General features: G+C 34.5%; 1 protein-coding gene across 1 annotated transcript in view; it reads left to right on the forward strand.

Annotated features, from left to right (window-relative positions):
* Positions 1 to 242: 242 nt before the first annotated feature.
* The window catches only part of CEP68 (centrosomal protein 68), a 120,208-nt gene continuing 98,354 nt past the window's right edge, over positions 243 to 22,096 (forward strand). The window contains 5 exon segments of the mRNA XM_053712092.1: positions 243 to 315; positions 3,090 to 3,322; positions 5,739 to 7,064; positions 10,459 to 10,581; positions 18,750 to 18,846. Of these exon segments, the coding sequence (XP_053568067.1) occupies positions 5,799 to 7,064; positions 10,459 to 10,581; positions 18,750 to 18,846 (1,486 nt within the window). The 5' untranslated portion in view covers positions 243 to 315; positions 3,090 to 3,322; positions 5,739 to 5,798.

The following is a 22,096-nucleotide window of genomic DNA, read 5'->3' on the forward strand; positions in this document are numbered from 1 at the left end:
TCTCTTTTTCTTTTTGTATTCATTCAATAGTATATACCCTACCACTAGCTTCTTTATATGAACCAAGGGGTGGGCATAGCAAGCAGGAGAATCAGGGAGTGGGCATAGCAAGAAGGGGGCGTGGTTTGCGGCTGAACGCTGATTCTTGACAAAAGGATACAGGAACTGCTGGAAATTTGGTTCTAAACGGAGCTGGTTGAGGGTGTGACGTCAGCGGAAGAGGTGTTGGTTTGTAAACGAGTCTTGTCACTCATGATGTATCATAAGTGTTATCAAGATCAGGCAAATCACTCCTTCCTGCTACTCGCTGCTGAGGTAATGTTTGTTTGTGTACACAGGCTGTGATAACAAGCGGTATTAGTTCAGCTTCCAAAACTAGCGATGATGGGACATAATTAAATTTGTATTATTATAAAACTGATAAACATGACATGCTATTTATGTGATTAAAATATTACCTGGATAATCGTTAAATATTTTTATAGATCATGTCTCTTTATAAAAGATCTTAAGACTTATAATTTATCAATTATAGTACAAAGCATTAAAATATTAATACATATAATAATGATGTTATATATAGAGTATATTATTCTTAGTCGATTTTGTCCTTTGTATGGAATGTATAGTGTTGTGTAAAATGCTGGCTCTTTATAAAACGTAAGATAATCATAAAAATATAATTATTATTTGTAATGTAAGTTATCAAATAGTTTAGTGACAGGTGCTTTAAAGATAATATTACTAAGCCACTCCTATTCCATGTGTGTTTGTGGTTCGAGTAAGGACTGACAGATACACAGGCTATGGAGTTCCTAGTTATTGCTATTTATGTGCACTTTTTCAGACTCAGCTGGAATAAAATAAGTTCATGTGTCACAATTCGGTACTGAACAATAATCAATAAAAATATATTTTTCATCCACATCCCTAATTCTGTGAGACACCATCAGCTTGGGGTTGGTACACATCTACCTGTTTATGAATCACTGCAGTAAACTGGGGACACAAGTAGAATTATAATTATGGCCCCAAATTCTCCTTTATCTATAAATACCTTTACTTGGTTTCTGAATATTCTTGCTAGCTCTTAATTTTGAAGGAAACCGGTCAATCCCTGCACTAGACTATAAAGTTTTAAATAATGGCTCAAACAATAAAACGTACAATTGAAATCAATATCAAGTGCCATACTGAACTGTGATCTCATTATTAAAGTGCCAAAACAGAACTTTAGGCTGATTCAGAAACATTAAAAATGTGCATATTTAGTAACTGCATAAGTAAAAGCTGATTAATATAATATCGTAAGGAAGCTCATGCATATTTGTGCTCATATGACATACATGTGTAAAATTAAAGCCATTTCTTTTAGTATGCATTCATATTTCTGCATTGTATTTTGGTTATCGGTGTAGCATGTTGCAGGGTCTGTTAATTTCACTGTACATAAGTATTATGGAGGCATTCCAGCTTCTCTGGCAGTAACAGAACAAGTACAATTTTCTGAGGAATTGTTTAGCAAAAGTTGAAAAAATAATGTATATTGTATTTTTATTTTAAATAATTAAAAAAATTTTTTTGGAAAAGTAGTTTTCAATTTAATGTCCCTTTTAATGACTGAATGGGACACACATTCCATACCTGCATTAGAGAAAATAAGCAAACCCTTATTTAGTAGCATGAAAAATAAGTTAAAGCTGTTTAAATGTGTCAAAGTTTCAAGCAGCATTGATTGTATATTTGTGTATAACTTATACTGCAGTGCACATTCTCATTGGCTGTTAGAGACTGTAGTCTTAGCTGTACTGGAAGGCAAAGACAAACCTCTAAGAGCTAAAAGGTATGTTTGTATGTTTTAAAATACCGTTTTATAGACAACTAAAATGTCTTTCACGTCTCGCTCTGTGAGAAGCTTACACAATAGTATTGTTTAAACATTCCAGAAAGTTATGTTTGATCTCTAGGTAGCAATCTCTGTGATGAATGAGTCTGAATGAATGATCTTGCATGTTTTAACTTGCCTGAAGAGGGTGGATTGAAATACCAGAAGGACCTCCCCTAAGCAGAAGCCAGGACATGGTAAAATATCTCATTGTCCAGACAGAGTGATGTGCATTATTTGCATATTGTGTAGTAATTCTGTCTTAAAAGTTTCATCTAAAAGTGGGTGTTTAAAAACTTAGCATTGCGGGAATCTGTTGGCTCTCTACAAATAACTAATAATATTATTTGGAGAAAAAAAAATCCTTTGTTTTTATAAACCATTTTTTCCATTCATGTGGAGGCGTTTTCCTGTGTATGAAAATACTTTGGGAATTGTCCTTGTCAACCAATGAGTAATGGACACTTCAGTTGTGCACCTACATGTATTGCCTGTTTAATTATATATATAAGAAGTCTACACACCCCTGTTAAAATGTCAGATTTCTGTGATATAAAAAAATGAGACAAAGATAAATCATTTCAGAACGTTTTCCACATTTTTGGGGTCGATTTATCAAAGGCTTCGCAAGCCTTTCGACCCCATATGACTGCAGATTCTCACAAGAGAACCTGCACGCCGTATTTTAACAAGCAGTGGTCATCAGACTTTCCTAACCTTTTGCCAGTTCTAAAATGGCGAATTTCAATCTCCCTGGTATATTCCGATCGGGGAGATTGACAGCTCCTGCCTGTGTGTGATTGGCTGTGCGTGAGCAGGGGGCGCTTGTGTAGTTGGCATATCAATGACGAATCAGGCTTCTTCCAATCGTTGCGTGTCCCACGAGCTAAACGCCAGATGGGACACGTAATGATTAGAGGAAGCCGGATTTGTCATCAATATGCTAAATACAGTAGGAGATGCAGACGGAGGAGCAGCGGTATGTTTACCATAACGCAATGGTAAATATTTTTTAAAAAGAAGCGTCTTTGTAAAGTTTAATGAATTAAAGTGCCCCTGTTTTTAAGATTATTTTTAGATACTGGGGAGTAATTCATTATACTTTACAATCACGTTAAGACTTTGCATTCTGCATATAAAATGTGCTTTGACCTTCAATCTATTTGATATGGAATACAAACAATGTTTTTTGTTTTTTTTGTAGTGTCTACTGATGACAATAAACACCTTTTTATTATATGCGGCTAACGGCCAGAAGCAACCCTAAGACACTGACCCTGCAGTCCACATCCTGCCTGATTTTACACCCTCACAGAAATCTAAAAAACATTTGTTCTTATGCTGTTTACCTTCCTTTTAATCCAATCTCTTGCGCCAACACAGTGGGTTGTAGACATTTTGCTCTGTGTCCATGGTTACAAGTACTGTGAAATAATTGTGAGTCCCTGTTTGTCCTATTTGTGTCCCTTGGGTTGGTAATGTCCTATTGCTGTCTTAGAGCTACATTTCTGACAGCTAAGTGTTACATTGTAAACTGACATATTTAACCAGTGTTTACACAATCTGCTTTTTTTTTTTTCCCCTCTTTTTTTGGGTACCAGATAGTTTTAGCTTAAAGGGACATTAAAGTCCTTTTTATATATGAATTGTACATAAGAGCAATTAAGAAGAGCTGCTTGCAAAATAGATATCTGAATATTATTGAATTATTTTTTTTTTTTATTATTTTGCAATCCAGTGACATGCCTCTTTAGTATTGTTTATCTTACCTCCTCTGCTGTGCATAGTTAGGGACAGATATAAATGAGCTTCTACACTGATCAAGCAATCCTTGGGCAGCATGTTCCATAGTGTACTTCAGTATCCAAGGGCAGTAGAAATAAAACACCATTTTCTCAGTTAAAGGGACAGTCTACACCAGAATTTTTATTGTTTTAAAAGATAAATAATCCCTTTATTACCCATTCCCCAGATAAATGGGCAAAATTAAATAATGAATGTACATTGTAAAGTTATTTTAAAGGGACACTGAGCACAAATTTTTTATTTCGTGATTCAGATAGAGCATGCAATTTCAAAAAACTTTCTAATTTACTCCTATTATCAATTTTTCTTCGTTCTCTTGCTATCTTTAATTGAAAAAGACATCTAAGCTTTTTTTTTGGATCAGATCTCTGGACAGCAAATTTTTATTGGTGGATGAATTTATCCACCAATCAGCAAGGACAACCCAAGTTGTTCACCAAAAATGGGCCGGCATCTAAACTTAAATTCTTGCATTTCAAATAAGGATACCAAGGGAATAAAGAACATTTGATAACAGGAGTAAATTAGAAAGTTGCTTAAAATTGCATGCTCTATCTGAATCACGAAAGAAAAATTTTTGGGTTCAGTGTCCCTTTAATACAGATAATTAACCCATTCGCTATTTGGAATTTCGTAGAAAAACTTGCCCAAAGTACCGGAGAATTTTAACATTTTTGCAATTATTCTGATTAAACAGAAATAAGTTTTTGATTTACCTATGAAAACTATATATATTTTTAAGGTAGACAACCAAAGGTATTGATCTAAGCCCATTTTGGTATATTTGATGCCACTATTTTACCATCAGATACACACATGCATACACACACACGCGCGCGCGCACACACACACACACACACCTTTTTGCAAACTTTGGATTTCTCATTGAAATTATTTACACACAACTACTGCAGTCGTATGACAAATGGTTATAAAAGTTTCTTTGGGGCCCCCTTTGTTCAGAAATAGCAGACATGTATGGCTTTGCCATTGCTTTTCGGCAATTAGAATGCCGCTAATTGCAGCTGCGCACCTTACGTGAAATTCCTTACAGTGAAGAGGATAATCCGTTAGCTTGTAAGGCTAATTTTTGATTCAGATTAGAGATTATCCTCCCACCTGACACCTCCTGATCCCTCCCAAACAGCTCTCTTCCCTCCCTTACCCCCACTGGTCACCACCATCTTAAGTACTGGCAGAAGGTCTGCCAGTATTTAGATTTAAGCCATTTTTTTTTTTTTTATATTATTAAATATTTTTATATCAGCTGCTGTGTTTTTTGCTTTTTTTCGGTGTTTTTATTTATTTTATTATTGTCCTAACAGTATAGTAATCACTTCTCAACCCTCTTACTTCTGGTGGCCATCTTAGGTACTGACAGTTCCCAGTATATTTTTTTTTATTTATTTATTATTATTATATCCCTGTGATTATTAATTATGCTTCCCTTTTTTTCTGTAGTGTAGCTTCCCATCCCTCCCCCTTTTTTTTATTTTTTTTTTATTTTTAAAGTCTGTTGCGTATCAAATTGTACAATACTCTCATATTTCTACCAGTGGGTAGTAATATGGAAGTATTGTACAACTTGATAAACTTTTTATTGTATTTAATTTCATTAAACAAGAATCAGTAGTATAAATTGGCTCTTATCGTATGCTTGCTTGAGTGTATTGTCCCTTTTTAAGGGGGTATGTAGAGTCCTTTTAGGAATAATCACAACTCTGTGTTCTCATTAATTTGAAAGTTAATGTTGTCCATTTCCATAAGCAACAAGAAGTGTTCAAGGTCATCAGTAAGGATCTACTGTTTTGAGAGTCCAAATTTAAAGTCTGCATAATCTGAATTCTTTAGTGACAGAGTTAACAATTAATTTTAATGTAGACTAGTAAATGTATTTATTAAAAGAAGCTATGTAATACATTTTAATGTTTAACTTGGTAAAACATGTGAGCATGTGTATATATGTGTTAGCTGTTTGAGCTTTTGATAGTGGGGAATAGCCTGGTGTTATCTATAAAATAAATTTAATTTATATTTTGTTTTTCAGGAACTATTATTACTTTTACTGGTAATATGCAAATAAGCCATTTAATGAGACGTTAATGATATGGATTTCAGAAAAATAAAGACAACACTTTCTGCAGAAACATCACATTTTTTGCCTTTGTATAGTAGAAGCCATACTTTAGAAGTTCCTCTCTCTGAAACCGCTAGTAGTGATCATCTTTACCAGGATATGACAAGATCAGGAACCCTTGTTGATTCTTCATGTTCGTTTGGTAATTCAGCATCATTTCTTCACCATAAAGAAAATCAAGAGACAACCAGACCTTTGCAAAATAGTTTTAACCAACCAAGAGAGACCAAACAAACTATAAATAAGTCCTACTTTCAGGAACAGTACTGGGCATGTGCTATTCCTGCATCCCTCCCACCTTGCCCTGATCGCGCATCTTCATTCTGGGACCCAAACAAAGAGTATCAGGACTTGCTGGATTATACATACCCTTTGAATTCAAAATCTTTAATAAATAAGGACAAAGAGGATGACCCTGATCCTTTTTTCCATGACTCTGGAATAGATCTTGACAGTTATCACCTTTCAAATGATAGTAAGATGCTTTCATCAAACTTAACGTGTCAAGAAAAAACATGGAAGGACCCACGTACAAACAACCTGAGTTTTCCATTTGTCTCTTCAACCCCTTTATTTAAAACACCTGTATTCCATCAACTTCGAAAATCCTCTGAGTCTTCTGATGAAACCTCTTTTGAAGAACTTTCTCCTTATAATAGCAAAACAGACATCATCAATGATTCCATATTAAACTATACCTTTCCCAAATGTTCTGAATTTGAGAAATACAGGTATTTAACAGCAGCTCCTATTACTAAAGAAAAGTTACACAAGTCTGGACAGTTTATTCCTACTACAAAAGTCCTTCAGCTGAACAGAGATTTGGAAAGTGATGAAGAATACCTTTCTTTACCGCCACACCTTAATGAGCTTGAAAACTTGGCCTTGCAGTTAAAGGACATCTCTCTGAGTATAGGCAGAAATAGCTCTATAAAAAGTAACCAAGCAAAAGCTACTAAACAAAATATTCTTTCGTTTGAATGCTCGGGTCAAGAAGGAGTCAATACCAAGGAAGTAAATGAGACTGTAGAAACATCACACAGAGCATCAACCTTTAAATCAAATTTGTCAGAAACGAAGAGCAATACCCTGAACCAGATTGAAACAGGACATACATTAAACACATTTTCCTATCTAAGAGACATGCTGGATGGTATTATTTCATCTGATGATATTAATGTGGCAGAAAATTCAACAAAAGTCCATGAAAATAAGTCTTTAGTCCAAATTATACAGGTAAAGCGTGGATCCTAAATATTTACAGTGTAGTCTGTGCAGGTGCCTAAAAACATCTAGCTAGCGCTTACCTTCTGTATAATTTCTTTTGCTTAGGTAAAAAGTATGTGGACAATTTTGTAGCATGCTAATTTCTGAACAAATTACTGCTAAAATTGTGATTCTTTTCCTCAAAATTGTGTATCTCAGGCATCCTCAGCAGAATTCTTGTGTCTCTTATCTGTAGATTAAGAGAGTTTCTGTAACTTAGCAGATTTACTGCAGTCAGTGTAGGGAATATCTGTAACACTGTAGTTGAAGATTTCCTTAGCTTTGATGAATCCTAAATGGCTTGCATTTGTTTAAAAAAAAATAAAAAATTATATATATATATATATATTGTACTAGCACTAATGTAAACAAGGACAATAGCTGTATTAACTTTAGACAATAATGGCCCTATTGGAACCATAAACATATTATGGAGCAAGGGAGAAATAAAGTTGAAATATGCAGGATGGCATTAACACATGGACCTTGTAGCATATTTCGTCACTGGTAATCATGTACCGCCTGACTGGATGGTTTATGTTCAACCTAGGGTACGTACCATTAGCACATTTATCCTAGCTGTGCCCTGGATTTCCATTTGCAGCAAACATAGAGTTCCTGCTCACTGTGGATGGTTCATTCCTGTAGTTTTTTGTGGATAGGTTTGTGTATATATAGTATGGTACTTGTAAATGAAATACTAGAAGGAATTTTTATTTTTGCATCACTTCCATGGCCATTTAATATAATCTTTTCCATGGTCCTTTGAATAAAAAAAAAAAAAGATTACAAGTGTAGCGCTAAATATCAATTTCGTTAAAGCGATATTTGTGCTCCATTGAGTAATACCAGTGCAGGCTAATCTGTGATTGTATTACAAGTTGACTATATATATATATATATATATATATATATATATATATATATATATATATATATATATATGTATATGTATATATATATATATATATGTATATGTATATATATATATATATATATATATATATATATATATATATATATGTATATATATATATATATATATATATATATATATATATATATATATATATATATATATATATATATATACACCAGGGTGCTAGAATAAGAGTAATATATGGCAAGCAGGAGACAGCACTCTCTGGTCTGATGAAGGGGAGTATTCCCTGAAACGTCACTGAATAAATTTACTTGAATATTAAGACCAGAGAGTGCTGTCTCCTGCTTGATATATATAGACAGAGATATATATATATATATATATATATATATTGACACATGAATGCATATACATATATATTTTTTAACTTTTACTTTTTTTTTTCTCTAACACCACACACTCGCAAACTTTAACCCCCAAAAACTGCCTGGTGCAGTGATTTTATTAAAATGTAAAGTTGCTAAAATTTTTGTTTTTAAATAAAATACACTCCACTGTATTTTAATTTTTAATTATATTTAATTATAAAATTTAACCAGAGATCTAATCGTAGTAATTTTTATCAATAATAATGAATTTATGTAAAAATGTTCTGCAGGTATTCATACTTGTTAGCTTGGGATCTGCAATTTTCTGCTCTTTTGGAAATTAAATGTTTTTGGTAAACTGTGTCAAACATCTACTATTAAAATAAATACTTTTGTGTCGTTTTGTAAGTTTAGTTGTTTTAATAGTTGCTACACATATTTATGTTTATGGAAGTACAGACAAATTATGTAAGACCAGAAAAAAAAAACTGGGTTTAAAGAAACTTCTACGTAGGAAGAGATTGTGTCCAATTTAAAATGTCTACTGAACAATTCTTACTAGAATGCCATTTTACAGCACACAACTAGTTTAAATGTATTTAAAGGTACATGAAACCCAACATTTTTCTTTCATGATTCAGATAGAGAATACAATTTTGAACAACTTTCCAATTTTCTTCTATTTATTCTTTTTTATCCTTTGTTGAAAAACATACCTAGGTAGGCTCAGGAGCTGCTGTATGTTGGCTGCACATATATGCCTCCTGCACACTCAGTGCATTAACTAGCTCCCAGTAATTCATTGCTGCTTCTTTAACAAAGGATACCAAGACAAAGAAGCAAATTAGATAATAGTAGTAAATTGGAAAGTTGTTTAAAATTGTATTCTCCATTATCTAATTTGCAGTCACTGAGCCAATAACGTGAGGCATATATGTACAGCCACCAATCGGCAGCTCTTGAGCCTACCTAAGTATATTTTTCAACAAAGGAAACCAAAAAAAAAATAGATAATAAAAGTGAATTGGAAAGTTGTTTTTTTTGTTTGTTTTTTAAATGACATGCTCCATCTGAATAATGAAAGGAAAAATGTAGGTTTCATGTCCCATTAAATTCTTTCCAAGTCAATAAATATAAGGCATGTTGTATAATACAACAACACAAAACTGAGAGCCCGCAGTAATTACAATTGGAAGGAAAGAACAGTACTCCATATATACCGCAGCCTCCTACGGTCTCTTCCCAGGACCGTCCAAGCACTAGTATTCCGTAGATGTTGGTCTTCAGAGGGTCGCCATGTATTTTCTGATAATACTGCAAATAAGAATTTCAAAAGTGCAATACGTAAAGTACAAACAAAACACTTGAATGAAAATTCCCACAGGGGGGAGTTTGTCGTCAGTAGGTAGACAAATTTATTCCGGATAAGATGCAAACAAGGATCAAGCTCGGTTGCAAATTTAAAACTCTGTATCAAATTTTATTATGCTCAACGCGTTTCAATGAGAAAATATCTACCTTCTCAAGAGCAAGTCAAAAACACAATAATGCCAAAAGGGGTGTTTTATATCAAATTATTTTTGTGTCCTTATTGATATTTTAAAGAGCGATAAATCTAAAAATTGAAATGCACATGAATGTATTTGAGTTACAATTAGAAGCATTTCTGCAACATGCATGCATTAGCAACGATAAAGTTCTGTTTCAGTGATTGCTTTTAATGTCTGTGCTTTCAAACACTGCACCTGCTCAGCAAATCCTATATTGTGCTTGTAATCACTTAATTTGCACCAAGTCTTATGAATATATACTCATTTGATCCCTATACATGTTATCTTGTATACCGCCTATGTTTATAGTGCTGCGGCATCTGTTGGCGCTCTACAAATACCTGATAATAATAATAATATATGCACAGGCATGGTATTTGAATGATGTTGCACAAGACATATGTAAATGTGTTTTTCACTCAGTAAAACAATCATTTGTTTTATAATACTATAATTCCTTTGCATTTAAATTTAGTGTTCCTTTACTATTCATTGGGACTTACTGTTTAAAAACCATTTGATCAATGTTTTGTCTGATATCTACCTTTCTATATTTTAAATAGAGATTTTGCCATCACCTGGAAAAACTCCTCCAATGGCTATACAGTATTTCAAAAATAATGGAAGACTGGATCCCTCCAAAGCCTGATGTAGAAAGTATACAGCTTTCACTGGGACGGTACCTGGTAATCTATCACTTCAAATATTCTTTTTGTATTATTGAAAAACATTTCTAATTTTGTTTTAAGATTTTGAATTTACTTAGAGATATGAAACCCAAAATGTTTCTTTCATGACAGAGAATACCATTTTAAACAACATTCCGTTTTTTTACTTTTATTATTTAATTTGCTTAATTCTTCAGATATTCTTTGTTGAAGAAATAGCAATGCACATGGGTGAGCCAATCACACAAGGCATCTATGTGCAGCCAAGTGTATAGAAAAAAAGTGAGCACCACAAATGGGCCTACGTGAGAATGGTAATAGAAAATATAATATAGCTGTACAAACAAATACAGTTCAGAAAAAATAATTTGATGGAGTGACTGTGATATGTCCCAGATATGTACAGATAGAAAGTGTTCAAATGGATGAAAAAATGTTCAAGTTAATAGCAATTTGTGCCAGATGGTAAAAATGTGTCCCTGGTGGTGTGTGAATTTTCAAATATAATTCCTCTTAGTGGTAAAAAATGATTGATTAGAATAAAAAATATAAAAAGTGAAAAAATCCAGAATCTAATACCTATGGAAAAAGAAAATACACAAAATAGTGCAAGAACGCTAAAAATTCAAATATGTGATTTGAAATAGAGCTCACCATATAGGAAACTTGAGCAGTGCCTTCCTCAACACGTTTCGGCCCTGTCATGGGCCTTTTTCACGATGACTAATGCTCAAGAATCCTGAGCTTAAATGATTTATACTAGCTAATTAGGCTGATAGGTTTTTCCCGCCAAAATTGTGACCTGAATAGTATGAGAAAATAGTATGCCCATATCTGACCTTTAAATTTTAATTAGTAGAGTACATCTAGGCATACATTGCCCTTAAACAAAATGGCCTTGATAGCCTTGAGACGATCCATGTCAGCATGGATCGTACATTACACGTGGCATCACTTCCGGTTCTGGATCGGCTTATCTCAGATGATGTCACTTCCTTTATGAGTCTAACTCCTGGGAATTATAGTCATGTGTAATTTATTTGATTTTCATAAAGACTAGTACATCAGGGGGATAGTTAGAGCATATACCGATTACCCTCTGTTATGATTCCAAGTGTTGGAAAATTAAACATTAGGTGAATCCGGGTGTAGAAAAATTATTAGACGGGAATTGTGTGTTGTAAACAAGTAATTTAACATAAAACTCAATCTTAAAAATATATTAAAAATATGTTAGAAATTTATAAAGAGCTCGAGTTTCCCAAGGTGCTTATACGATAAATATATCGCAATGTTGACAATATTATATATAATCACTAATGCATTTTAAAACGGACTTATGGTATGTAATAAAAACGGTCATTTAAAAACAGTTGCTAAAATACCAATAAAAATACAAGTGAAAATACGATCTAAAGGACAAGAGAATATTTTATGTGTCAAAATTCATATGTCTAGAAAAATTATTCTATGTGTCCGCCCATATATCGATATGAATAATGGGGGGTGAAACGCATTTAGTACATTTTAATACACAAATACATAGTACATGGGAAAGAGGAAAAAATAATCTATAATAGATGAAAAACCTTGAAATCAGCATTGAGACCCCTTGGATACAGGTAGTCTATATTGAAGATTCATTTAGCTTCAGTTTGTAGTTATTTCTTACTGTAGTTTCCACCTCTCCAATCTTTATTTACTTTGCAGATACCTATATATCTTAGACTGGAGTTATTACCTCCGTTTGTCTTTGACGTGCTTATATAATGGAACATCGTCTCTTCCGTTTTTATGGCATAGGGATGTTCTCTGATCCTATCTCACACTTCTCGATGTCTGTCCCACATAATGTAATCCACACCCACAATTGATGAGATAGATAACCCCCTTATCTTGACATCTGATGTTATCAATTTTAAAATGTTCTTTCTTTATATAGGAAGAAAAGCTATCCCCCTTGTTACCATGTTTTGCAGGCTTTACATAGCCCACACAGGAAGAAACCTTCTAATATCTTCCCCTTCAAGCCTATTTCATAGGATTTGGGTTTGTTAGTACACTGGGGGATAGAGATGATTTTAGATTTCTTGTTTTTCTGTATATAAACTTTGGTACATCTTTGAGTTTTTCTCCCAAAATTGGGTCACATTTTAGAAGGTTCCAATTCCTGTTAATTATGTTCTCAATTAAGATACAGTTCTCACTGTACTCTGTTATAAACGGTACATTAATCATAATTTTTGGGGATCTTTTTCACTTTATATATGAGGAGTGAGTTTCTATCTGTCTTATTTACAGAATCAATTGTATCATTTAATATTTTCTCCTCATAGCCCCTATCCAGAAATCTATTTTTTAGGATTTGTGATTGTTCTAGCCATTTGTCATCTCTGGAGCAGTTTTTCCTTACACAAAGTAGTTGCCCCTTTGGAATGTTTGCCTTCCATACATTGTGGTGGCAACTGTTTTTATGAATGTAGTTATTGCAATCTACCTCTTTGAATAAAGTTGAAGTTTCTAATTTAACATTGTTTATCTCAATGTTCAAATCCTTGAACGTAAATTTCAAATTACAATCATTCTTATTCATGACATCAATGGTGAATTTTAGATCCTCCTCATTCCCCTATCATAAAAATGTAGTCTATGTATCTACAATAGAGAACCAGATCCGTGCTAGCTGGGCTGGAGTCCCAGAATATCTTCTCCCACCTTCCCATATAAAGGTTCGACATACAAAGAGTTCTCCAGCTAGTAATAATCCAAAAATGACCTTTATTTTGCATACAGGGTCTAAAAACAGCAACGTTTCGGGCAAACACTTAGCCCTTTGTCAAGCTAAGGGCTAAGTGTTTGCCCGAAACGTTGCTGTTTTTGGACCCTGTATGCAAAATAAAAGGTAATTTTTGGATTATTACTAGCTGGAGAACTTTGTATGCTGATCCTGTTGGGCCTGGTTAACCCTCTCCGTGCTCAGTATCTGGTGGGTGCTGTATTTCATTTACATATAAAGGTTCACATAGCTAGGCACGAATCTGGTCCCCATTGCAGTTCCACACAGCTGTTTATAATACTTATCTTCAAAATTGAAGTAATTATGTGTGAGTATATAAAGTATGCCATCTAAAATAAAGTATTTTTGTTTGGTGGCCATATTCTCATCTTTAGCTAAGAAATATTTTACAGCTTTTATTCCCTCTGTGTGTGGTATGCTGGTGTATAGAGCTGTAACATCACATGTGACCAGGATATATTGTCTATTCCATGTGATATTTTTGAGGATGTTCAATAGTTGTGTTGAGTCTTTCAAGTATGTGGGCAGGGAGCTGACATGTTTCTGTAAATTCCTGCCTATGTATTGAGACAGGTTACTCGTTATTGATCAGATACCCGAAATTATTGGCCTGCCTGGTGGATTTTGTAAGGATTTATGAACCTTCGGCAGGTAGTAAAATACTGGTATTTTGGGGTACTGTTTCTTCAAATATCTATACTCCTTTTTATTCAGGATACCGTCTTGCTTGGCCCTATCCAACAGTTTATCCAGATCCTTATATTTATCGTATAAGCACCTTGGGAAACTCAAGCTCTTTATACATTTCTAACATTATATTTTTAATATTGAGTTTTATGTTTATTACTTGTTTACAACACACAATTCCCGTCTGATAATTTTCCTACACCCGGATTCACCTAATGTTTATTTTCCAACACTTGGAATCATAACGGAGGGTAATCAGTATATGCTCTAACTATCCCCCTGATGTACTAGTCTTTATGAAAATCAAATAAATTATACATGACAACAATTCCCAGGAGTTCGACTCATAAGGGAAATTACATCATCAGAGATGAGTCGATCCGGAAGTGACGTCACGTGTGATGTACGATCCATGCTGACATGGATCGTCTCAAGGCTATCATGGCCATTTTGTTTAAAGGACCAGTCAACACATTAGATTTGCATAATCAACAAATGCAAGATAACAAGACAATTCAATAGCACTTAGTCTGAACTTCAAATGAGTAGTAGATTTTTTTATAACAAATTTCAAAGTTATGTATATTTCCACTCCCCTTGTACCATGTGATAGCAATCAGCCAATCACAAATGCATATACGTATAGTCTGTGAATTCTTGCACATGCTCTGTAGGATCTGGTGACTCAAAAATTGTAAATATAAAAGACTGTGCACATTTTTTTTAATAGAAGTAAATTGGAAAGTTGTTTAAAATTACATGCTGTATCTGAATCATGAAAATTTAATTTAACCTGAGTGTCCCTTTAAGGGCAATATATGCCCAGATGTATTCTACCAATTAAGATTTAAAGGTCAGATATGGGCATACTATTTTCTCATACTAGTCAGGTCACAATTTTGACGGGAAAAAGCTATCAGCCTAATTGGCTAGTGTAAATCATTTAAGCTCAGGATTCTTGAGCATTAGTCATCTTGAAAAAGGCCCATGCCAGGGCCTAAACGCTTTGAGGAAGGCTGCTTGAGTTTCCTCTATGGTGAGCTCTATTTCAATCACATATCATTTTAATTTTTAGCGTTATTGCACGATGTTGTGCATTTTTTTTCCCATAGGTATTCAATTCTGGATTTATTTTTTTCCCTCACTTTTTTTAGATTTTTATTTTTATATATTTTATTCTCATCCATCATTTTTTACCACGAAGAGGAATTATATTTGAAAATTTACACACCACAAGGGACACATTTCCACCATCTGTCACAAATTGGTAATAACTTGAAAATTTTTTCATTCATTTGAACACTTTCTATACATACATATCTGGGACATAAAGATGAGATATCCACAGAAGTCTCCACACTGAATTCTTGAAATAAATGAAATTCATGTTTATTTCAAAGGTATCTTAAAACCCCCCCACATATAATCACATAGGAAAATGGAAAAAATGTTCCCAGCCAAAAGCACGTCTGACCAGTTTCGGTCCCAGAGACGGTAATCATAGACCTATAAAGAAGCACAGGTGTGTGCATTTTAAAGGTAAAAACAGCAATATGATTGGATATAACCAATGGCAAATAAATTGATGAAATTTAAAGGTACAAATACATGATTGGGTAAAGAGAATTAAGATCATAATGGGAATACATATTTAACAATTACAGGACCAGCATTTTACCTATGTATATAATGGTGTAGTAAATGAACTTTAGCATGTGTATTAAAATAGAATGAGATAAACATTACATATCTCAATCATTTTATCCACACTAATAGACAGTGAAAACATGCAATATATTGAATATTAAATGTTGCATTAAATCGGAGTATAATCAATAAACCTGAGTATATGTGTATAGCGAACCAATGAGGTCAGTACCATCATAATGTCAAACTATACAATAACATCAGATCAGGTAAATACACACGTAATATGCAGTCAACTTCCATACTCATATAGCAGAATAGATTAAACCCCTGGGTTGGATCAATACACATAAATTAACCTAAGTTATGATAATAGTAATTAATGCCAAGAGAATATATGTAAAGCAAAAGAGAAAATATACTGATGAACAAGAAAGCTGGCTCAATGTTGCCAGTAGAAGATAATGTCATATTCTGAATTGAAACCCACTGGAACCAAGCTCTTTAGCTTAAAGGGACACTGAACCCACATTTTTTCTTTCATGATTCAGATAGAGCATGAAATTTTAAGCAACTTTCTAGTTTACTCATATTATCAAATTTTCTTCAGTCTTTTGGTATCTTTATTTGAAATCAAGAATGTAAGTTTAGATGCCGGCCCATTTTTGGTGAACACACTGTGTTGTTCTTGCTGATTGGTGGATAAATTCACCCACCAATAAACAAGTGCTTTCCATGGTCCTGAACAAAAAAAATAGCTTAGATGCCTTCTTTTTCAAATAAAGAAAGCAATAGAACAAAGAAAAATTGCTAATAGGAGTAAATTAGAAAGTTGCTTAAATTTGCATGCTCTATCTGAATCATGAAAGAAAAAAATTGGGTTCAGTGTCCCTTTAAAGATCTAGTAGATTTCCTGACGACACCGTAATGACAATTTGTCTCCCCCTCTAGCTGGTTTTTTAATCTGTTCAATATCTCTCCAACTGAAAGTGCTCACATCTTGGTTATGCACTTCCAGAAAATGTCTGGATAGAGCAGAACAGGGTCTTTCACTTGATATGTTTGAGAGGTGTTCTCTAATACGAGTGCCTACATCCCTAGTAGTCCTACCTACATAGTATCTGTGGCATTGTGTACATTCAAATCAAATCGATAATAAAAGTGCTTTTGCAATTGATACAGCCCTTTGTGTCTGATTTATCCCGTGTGAAAAACAGTAAACGTCTTTCCAACGTGGCTATAATCACATGAGGTGCATACATGTCTTCCACATTTGTAGGTACCATGACAACGTAGCCATGAGTTTTGGGATGTACCATCCTTGAGCATATTTGGAGACAAGATATTGCCCAAAGTGGCACTCCTTTTACCTATGAACATACAACCATTCTCAATTGTATGTCTAAGTTTCTTGTCTCCCATAAGTATGGGTAAATTTTTTGTTCACAATTTTACAAACTTGATCATACTGATTTGAGTATGAAGTAATGAACTTTGGTTTCCCTTGTCTCACTTGGTGAACCTGTCCTTTTGGCTTGCAATTAGTCAAGAGAGAACTTCTATCCAGTTTATTAACAGTGTTAAAGGCTTTGTCCACTGTGTTTTTTGGATATCCACGCTCTTAACCTTTGTTTAAGGTCTACTATCCTCAAGGAAGACCTCATCCTTGGTGCAGTTATGCCGTAGCCTCAAAAACTGCCCCTTGGCAATGCCCCTAAAGACATGCCCGGGGTGATTACTTTTTGCATGCAATAAACTATTGCCAGTGATAGGCTTCCTGTAAAGGGCAGAAACCACTTTTCTTTCAGAGGGTAATCCTGTGAGGGAGATATCCAAAAAGGACACTGTGTCTTTTCACCACTCATGCGTAATTTGCAAGCGAACATCATTAAGGTTTAGGTACTTAACAAAACCATCTGCCTTGGATGAGTCCGCTGACCATACTAATAGCAGATCGTCAATGTAACGCACATATTTAACAATATATGCTTCTGGATAAATGCTAGTACCTCCATAGACCTGGGACCGCTCCCACCACCCCATAAAGAGGTTGGCGTAGGAGGGGGCAAACTTAGCCCCCATAGCAGTCCCACGTCTCTGGAGGTAGTAGCGTCCCTGGAACAAAAAATAATTGTGTTCCAACAAGAATTTGACTGCCAGAACCACTTTTTTGTCAGTAGGCAATTCATACAGGGGTGGAACATTTTTTTTTTCTAGCCCCCCCCCCCCACGCTACCTGGTCTAAAATGGAGCAGCCTTGCAACATGTGCTGTGTGCGTGACCTCTCTGTGCCACTGGACCCCAACAGGTGATGTGGCCCTGCAGCAGCCCACTGTCCCTAAAAAGCTGCACAGGAGGCCGGCCCCTCTTACCTGCAGGCCCCCCAGCATTGCAGGGCGGCTAGGATTTCCGCCACTGAATTTATACTTTATTTATAACTGTTTTACTAAGTTCTTGTATTACTCTTACCTGCTCTCTCTCCACCCTACTGTTCCCCTTTCTGCTTGTCTTATATTTTTTCCCCTCCTATAAGCACCATATATACAGTGTACTCTAGTCCTGTTATAGAAAGCACCTGCTGTAAGGATATGAATATTCTTTAGTAGGCAGAATCACGTATTTATATGATAAAGCCTTATTTTACATCTACAGTAAAAGGGACACTCAGGTCAAATTAAACTATTCAGAAAGAGCATGCAATTTTTAACAACTTTATAATTTACTTCCATTGAAAAAATGTGCAGTCTTTTTATAGTTACCCTTTTTGAGTCATGAGCTCCTCTTGAGCATGTGCAATAATTCACAGAATATACATATATGCATTTGTGATTGGCTGTCACATGGTACAGGGAGAGTGGAATAAGACACAACTGAAATTTGTTAGACAACAAAATCTACTACTCATTTGAAGTTAAAAGTAAGTGCTATTGGATTTTCTTTTTATCATGGATTTGTTGATTAAGCAAATGTACTGTATTTACTGGTCCTTTTAAATGACTACATGACTATTTTTGTGTATGCTGCTGTTAAATGGCTTTGCTTGTTTTTGTTTTAGAAATTAAAAAAGGATGTAGCTGAGCACCAGCCATTGGCAGACATTATTGTAAAGGATGGAGAATTACTACTTAAGTGCATGTCTCTTAATTCGTCTGGTAAGTTGGTTCTAAATATAGAATGATACACACCACCATATAGCAAAATATACAGAGGAAACCAAATATGTAACATAGAAAAAAATATTGTCACTCTTATAACAAATCTAAGAAACAAACATACATTGGTTTGTTTGCATTTTAAAATGAAAGCTTAAAGGGACACTGAAGCCAAATTTTTTCTTTCATGATTCAGATAGAGCATGCAATTTTAAGGAACTTTCTCATTTACTCCTATTATCAAATTGTCTTCATTCTCTTGGTATGTTTATTTGAAAAGCAAGAATGTAAGTTTAGATGCCGGCCCATTTTTGGTGAACAACCTGGGTTGTCCTTGCTGATTGGACAGCACCAATAAACAAGTGCTGTCCATTGGTCTGAACCAAAAATTTGCTGGCTCCTTAGCTTAGATGCCTTCTTTTTCAAATAAAGATAGAAAGAGAACGAAAGGAAAATTGATAATAGAAGTAAATTAGAAAGTTGCTTAAAATTGCATGCTCTATCTGAATCGTGAGGAAAAAAATTGGGTTCAGTGTCCCTTTAAGTACAGATCATAAAACAGATGAATTTCATTACTTATTTTGCAAATTAATCATTTTCTGTGATCTGCACATAGCAAAATAAGTATTGTATAGTATCTGTCCTTAAAGGGACATTACATGTCATGTTTCAGATAGTCTGAAATTTACCATCACTTTAAGTAGAATTAGTAATGCAAAAATGACATATACTAAGAATGCTGCAAGGAAAAATATATTAGTTTGCAAGTAAAACCACATAATCACTTTTTTTTATAACATATATATATATATATATATGTGTGTATGTATGTGTGTGTGTGTGTGTGTGTGTGTAATATATATATATATATATATATATATATATATATATATATATATATATATATATATATATATATATATATATATATATATATATATATATATATATATAGTTTTAGAAAGGTTAAGCACTCACTGGACTGCAGTCATCTGTGTAATAACAATTTTATTAGTGACGTTTCGGGAAAAAAACAGTCCCTTCCTCTGACAAAGAGCAACACAAAGTATCAAACATTTAAAGGTGAACAAAACCCTCCCCTGTGAACATAACCCAATCACTGTGATCTGCGTGTGTGGTCTAGAGAAACCAATCTCCTGATAGGTAAAGGACCAAAGGTCAATTCAATTGATAGGATGAACAACTGTCCATCAATAGTGTGTGTTAATCTAAGTGTTTAAAAGTGAACTAAAGTGAATTAAAATGCAAAGTTCTGGGTCAGCAACTAGTATAAATGAAAATCCAAGCAGCAGCTGGTGTAACAAGGTCGTATGAGACTGTGTGAGCAAGAATGTAACATAATAACCCCAACCAATGGCAATGATCAACACAAAAGGTGCTGATTCAAGAAACCAATCACATATCAATGTAATGTATCTGACTACTCCCTACGAGGCAACAGTAACCAACACACCCCATTCAACTGAACCAATCTGTCAGTATGGATCTAGCCTCACTGTGTATATATAGAGAGGGTCTCATGTAATATCCCCTCTGTCAGTCGGCATTTGTGCCTAACACATAATAAATTTCATTAGTGCGATCTTACATTATTTTATTATCGCTCAAGGCGAAAAACAACTAAGTCTGGCCAATGGCATATCAGTGTGAAGCCACACATCAATCCTGCACCAATCGCGCGCTTTGTTTACTAATTGTTGTGTTAGCGCGTCACCCGCCAATGAGGATGGAGGGTAGGGCCACACACCCCTGATCGGCCAATCACGTATTTCAAATTCCGTTTGTCAACAATGCGTGCACGCCCTAATATCCGTGTTTAATGTGTAATGAGCTGGGCAGCAAAAACATTTAGCGAATCATGTAAATCTATCAGTCATAATGCCCCCAACTCCACTAGCAGAGTTATACGAGTGATTCAATCACGGATCATATTGATCAATCTGATGTAAACAAATATAGTGTTATGATGGCGCAACAGCACCCAATGGTATTGTAGTGTGGGGTCACATGTCTCTGATATACGTAAGACCTAAAGCGAGAAAATGCCATGGCATTTATAACTTGTGCAAATTCCTATTGCTAGTATTATCCATCAATAGCGTTCGTAACAATTTATCAGAGCCCCCTATCACATTGTTATTAAGACAAATTATTCTTAAGCAAAATTATTCATAGGAAAAAATTATTCATAGGAAAAAAATCTTATTATTATAAACAATACTTCATAAGACAAAAAATTGTGCCTGAGGAAAAAATTGTGCCAAAGAAAACAGTGCAACTGAGAAAAAAGTGCAACTGAGGAAAAATTCGAACATCACCGATTTGGACATATCTGGTATTGATTACAAACATACAATCAAAGCCCAAAAGTGTCAATATAAGATTAAGTTAACCACCATAGTCTCTCAACTAGAGCCAAGAACGTGTCACCAATTGCTTAATGGCTTATTGTGTAACAAAAAACTTATTGACCATCACCAAATATTAAAGCATAAAATGCACGGGTCGCTGCAAGCAGAAAACCCCTTGTGTACGCAGAGAACAAAGACACCAAAAAACACCAAAAAACCACCCCGCAGGAGCAGTAGTTATTAAATTGATCATGGGGGTAATTCCCCTGCTTTAGAGGAAAAAATCCCACAGCTCCTACCTATATTACCCAAATCAGAATCAAAAACAAAACCAAAAATAAAACAACAATAATCCAGGTTCGCTGAGGGCCAGATATTCCGTTAACCCTAGTTTATTAACAATAGTTAAAGATGGATAGGAGATATGTAATTCAATGCCCACCCAGTTACGACCTATAGAAAACACAACATAACAATTTGCTGACCGAGAAGCTCTACAAGATTAAAAACTAAACAAACAACAAATAAAGACAACAAATACAGTAAAAACAACAGTAACCTATTGTAGTAGTACTACAATAGGTTACTGTTGTTTTTACTGTATTTGTTGTCTTTATTTGTTGTTTGTTTAGTTTTTAATCTTGTAGAGCTTCTCGGTCAGCAAATTGTTATGTTGTGTTTTCTATAGGTCGTAACTGGGTGGGCATTGAATTACATATCTCCTATCCATCTTTAACTATTGTTAATAAACTAGGGTTAACGGAATATCTGGCCCTCAGCGAACCTGGATTATTGTTGTTTTATTTTTGTTTTGTTTTTGATTCTGATTTGGGTAATATAGGTAGGAGCTGTGGGATTTTTTCCTCTAAAGCAGGGGA

This window comes from Bombina bombina, chromosome 4 (genome assembly GCF_027579735.1).
Source record: "Bombina bombina isolate aBomBom1 chromosome 4, aBomBom1.pri, whole genome shotgun sequence".
Lineage (NCBI taxonomy): Eukaryota > Metazoa > Chordata > Amphibia > Anura > Bombinatoridae > Bombina > Bombina bombina.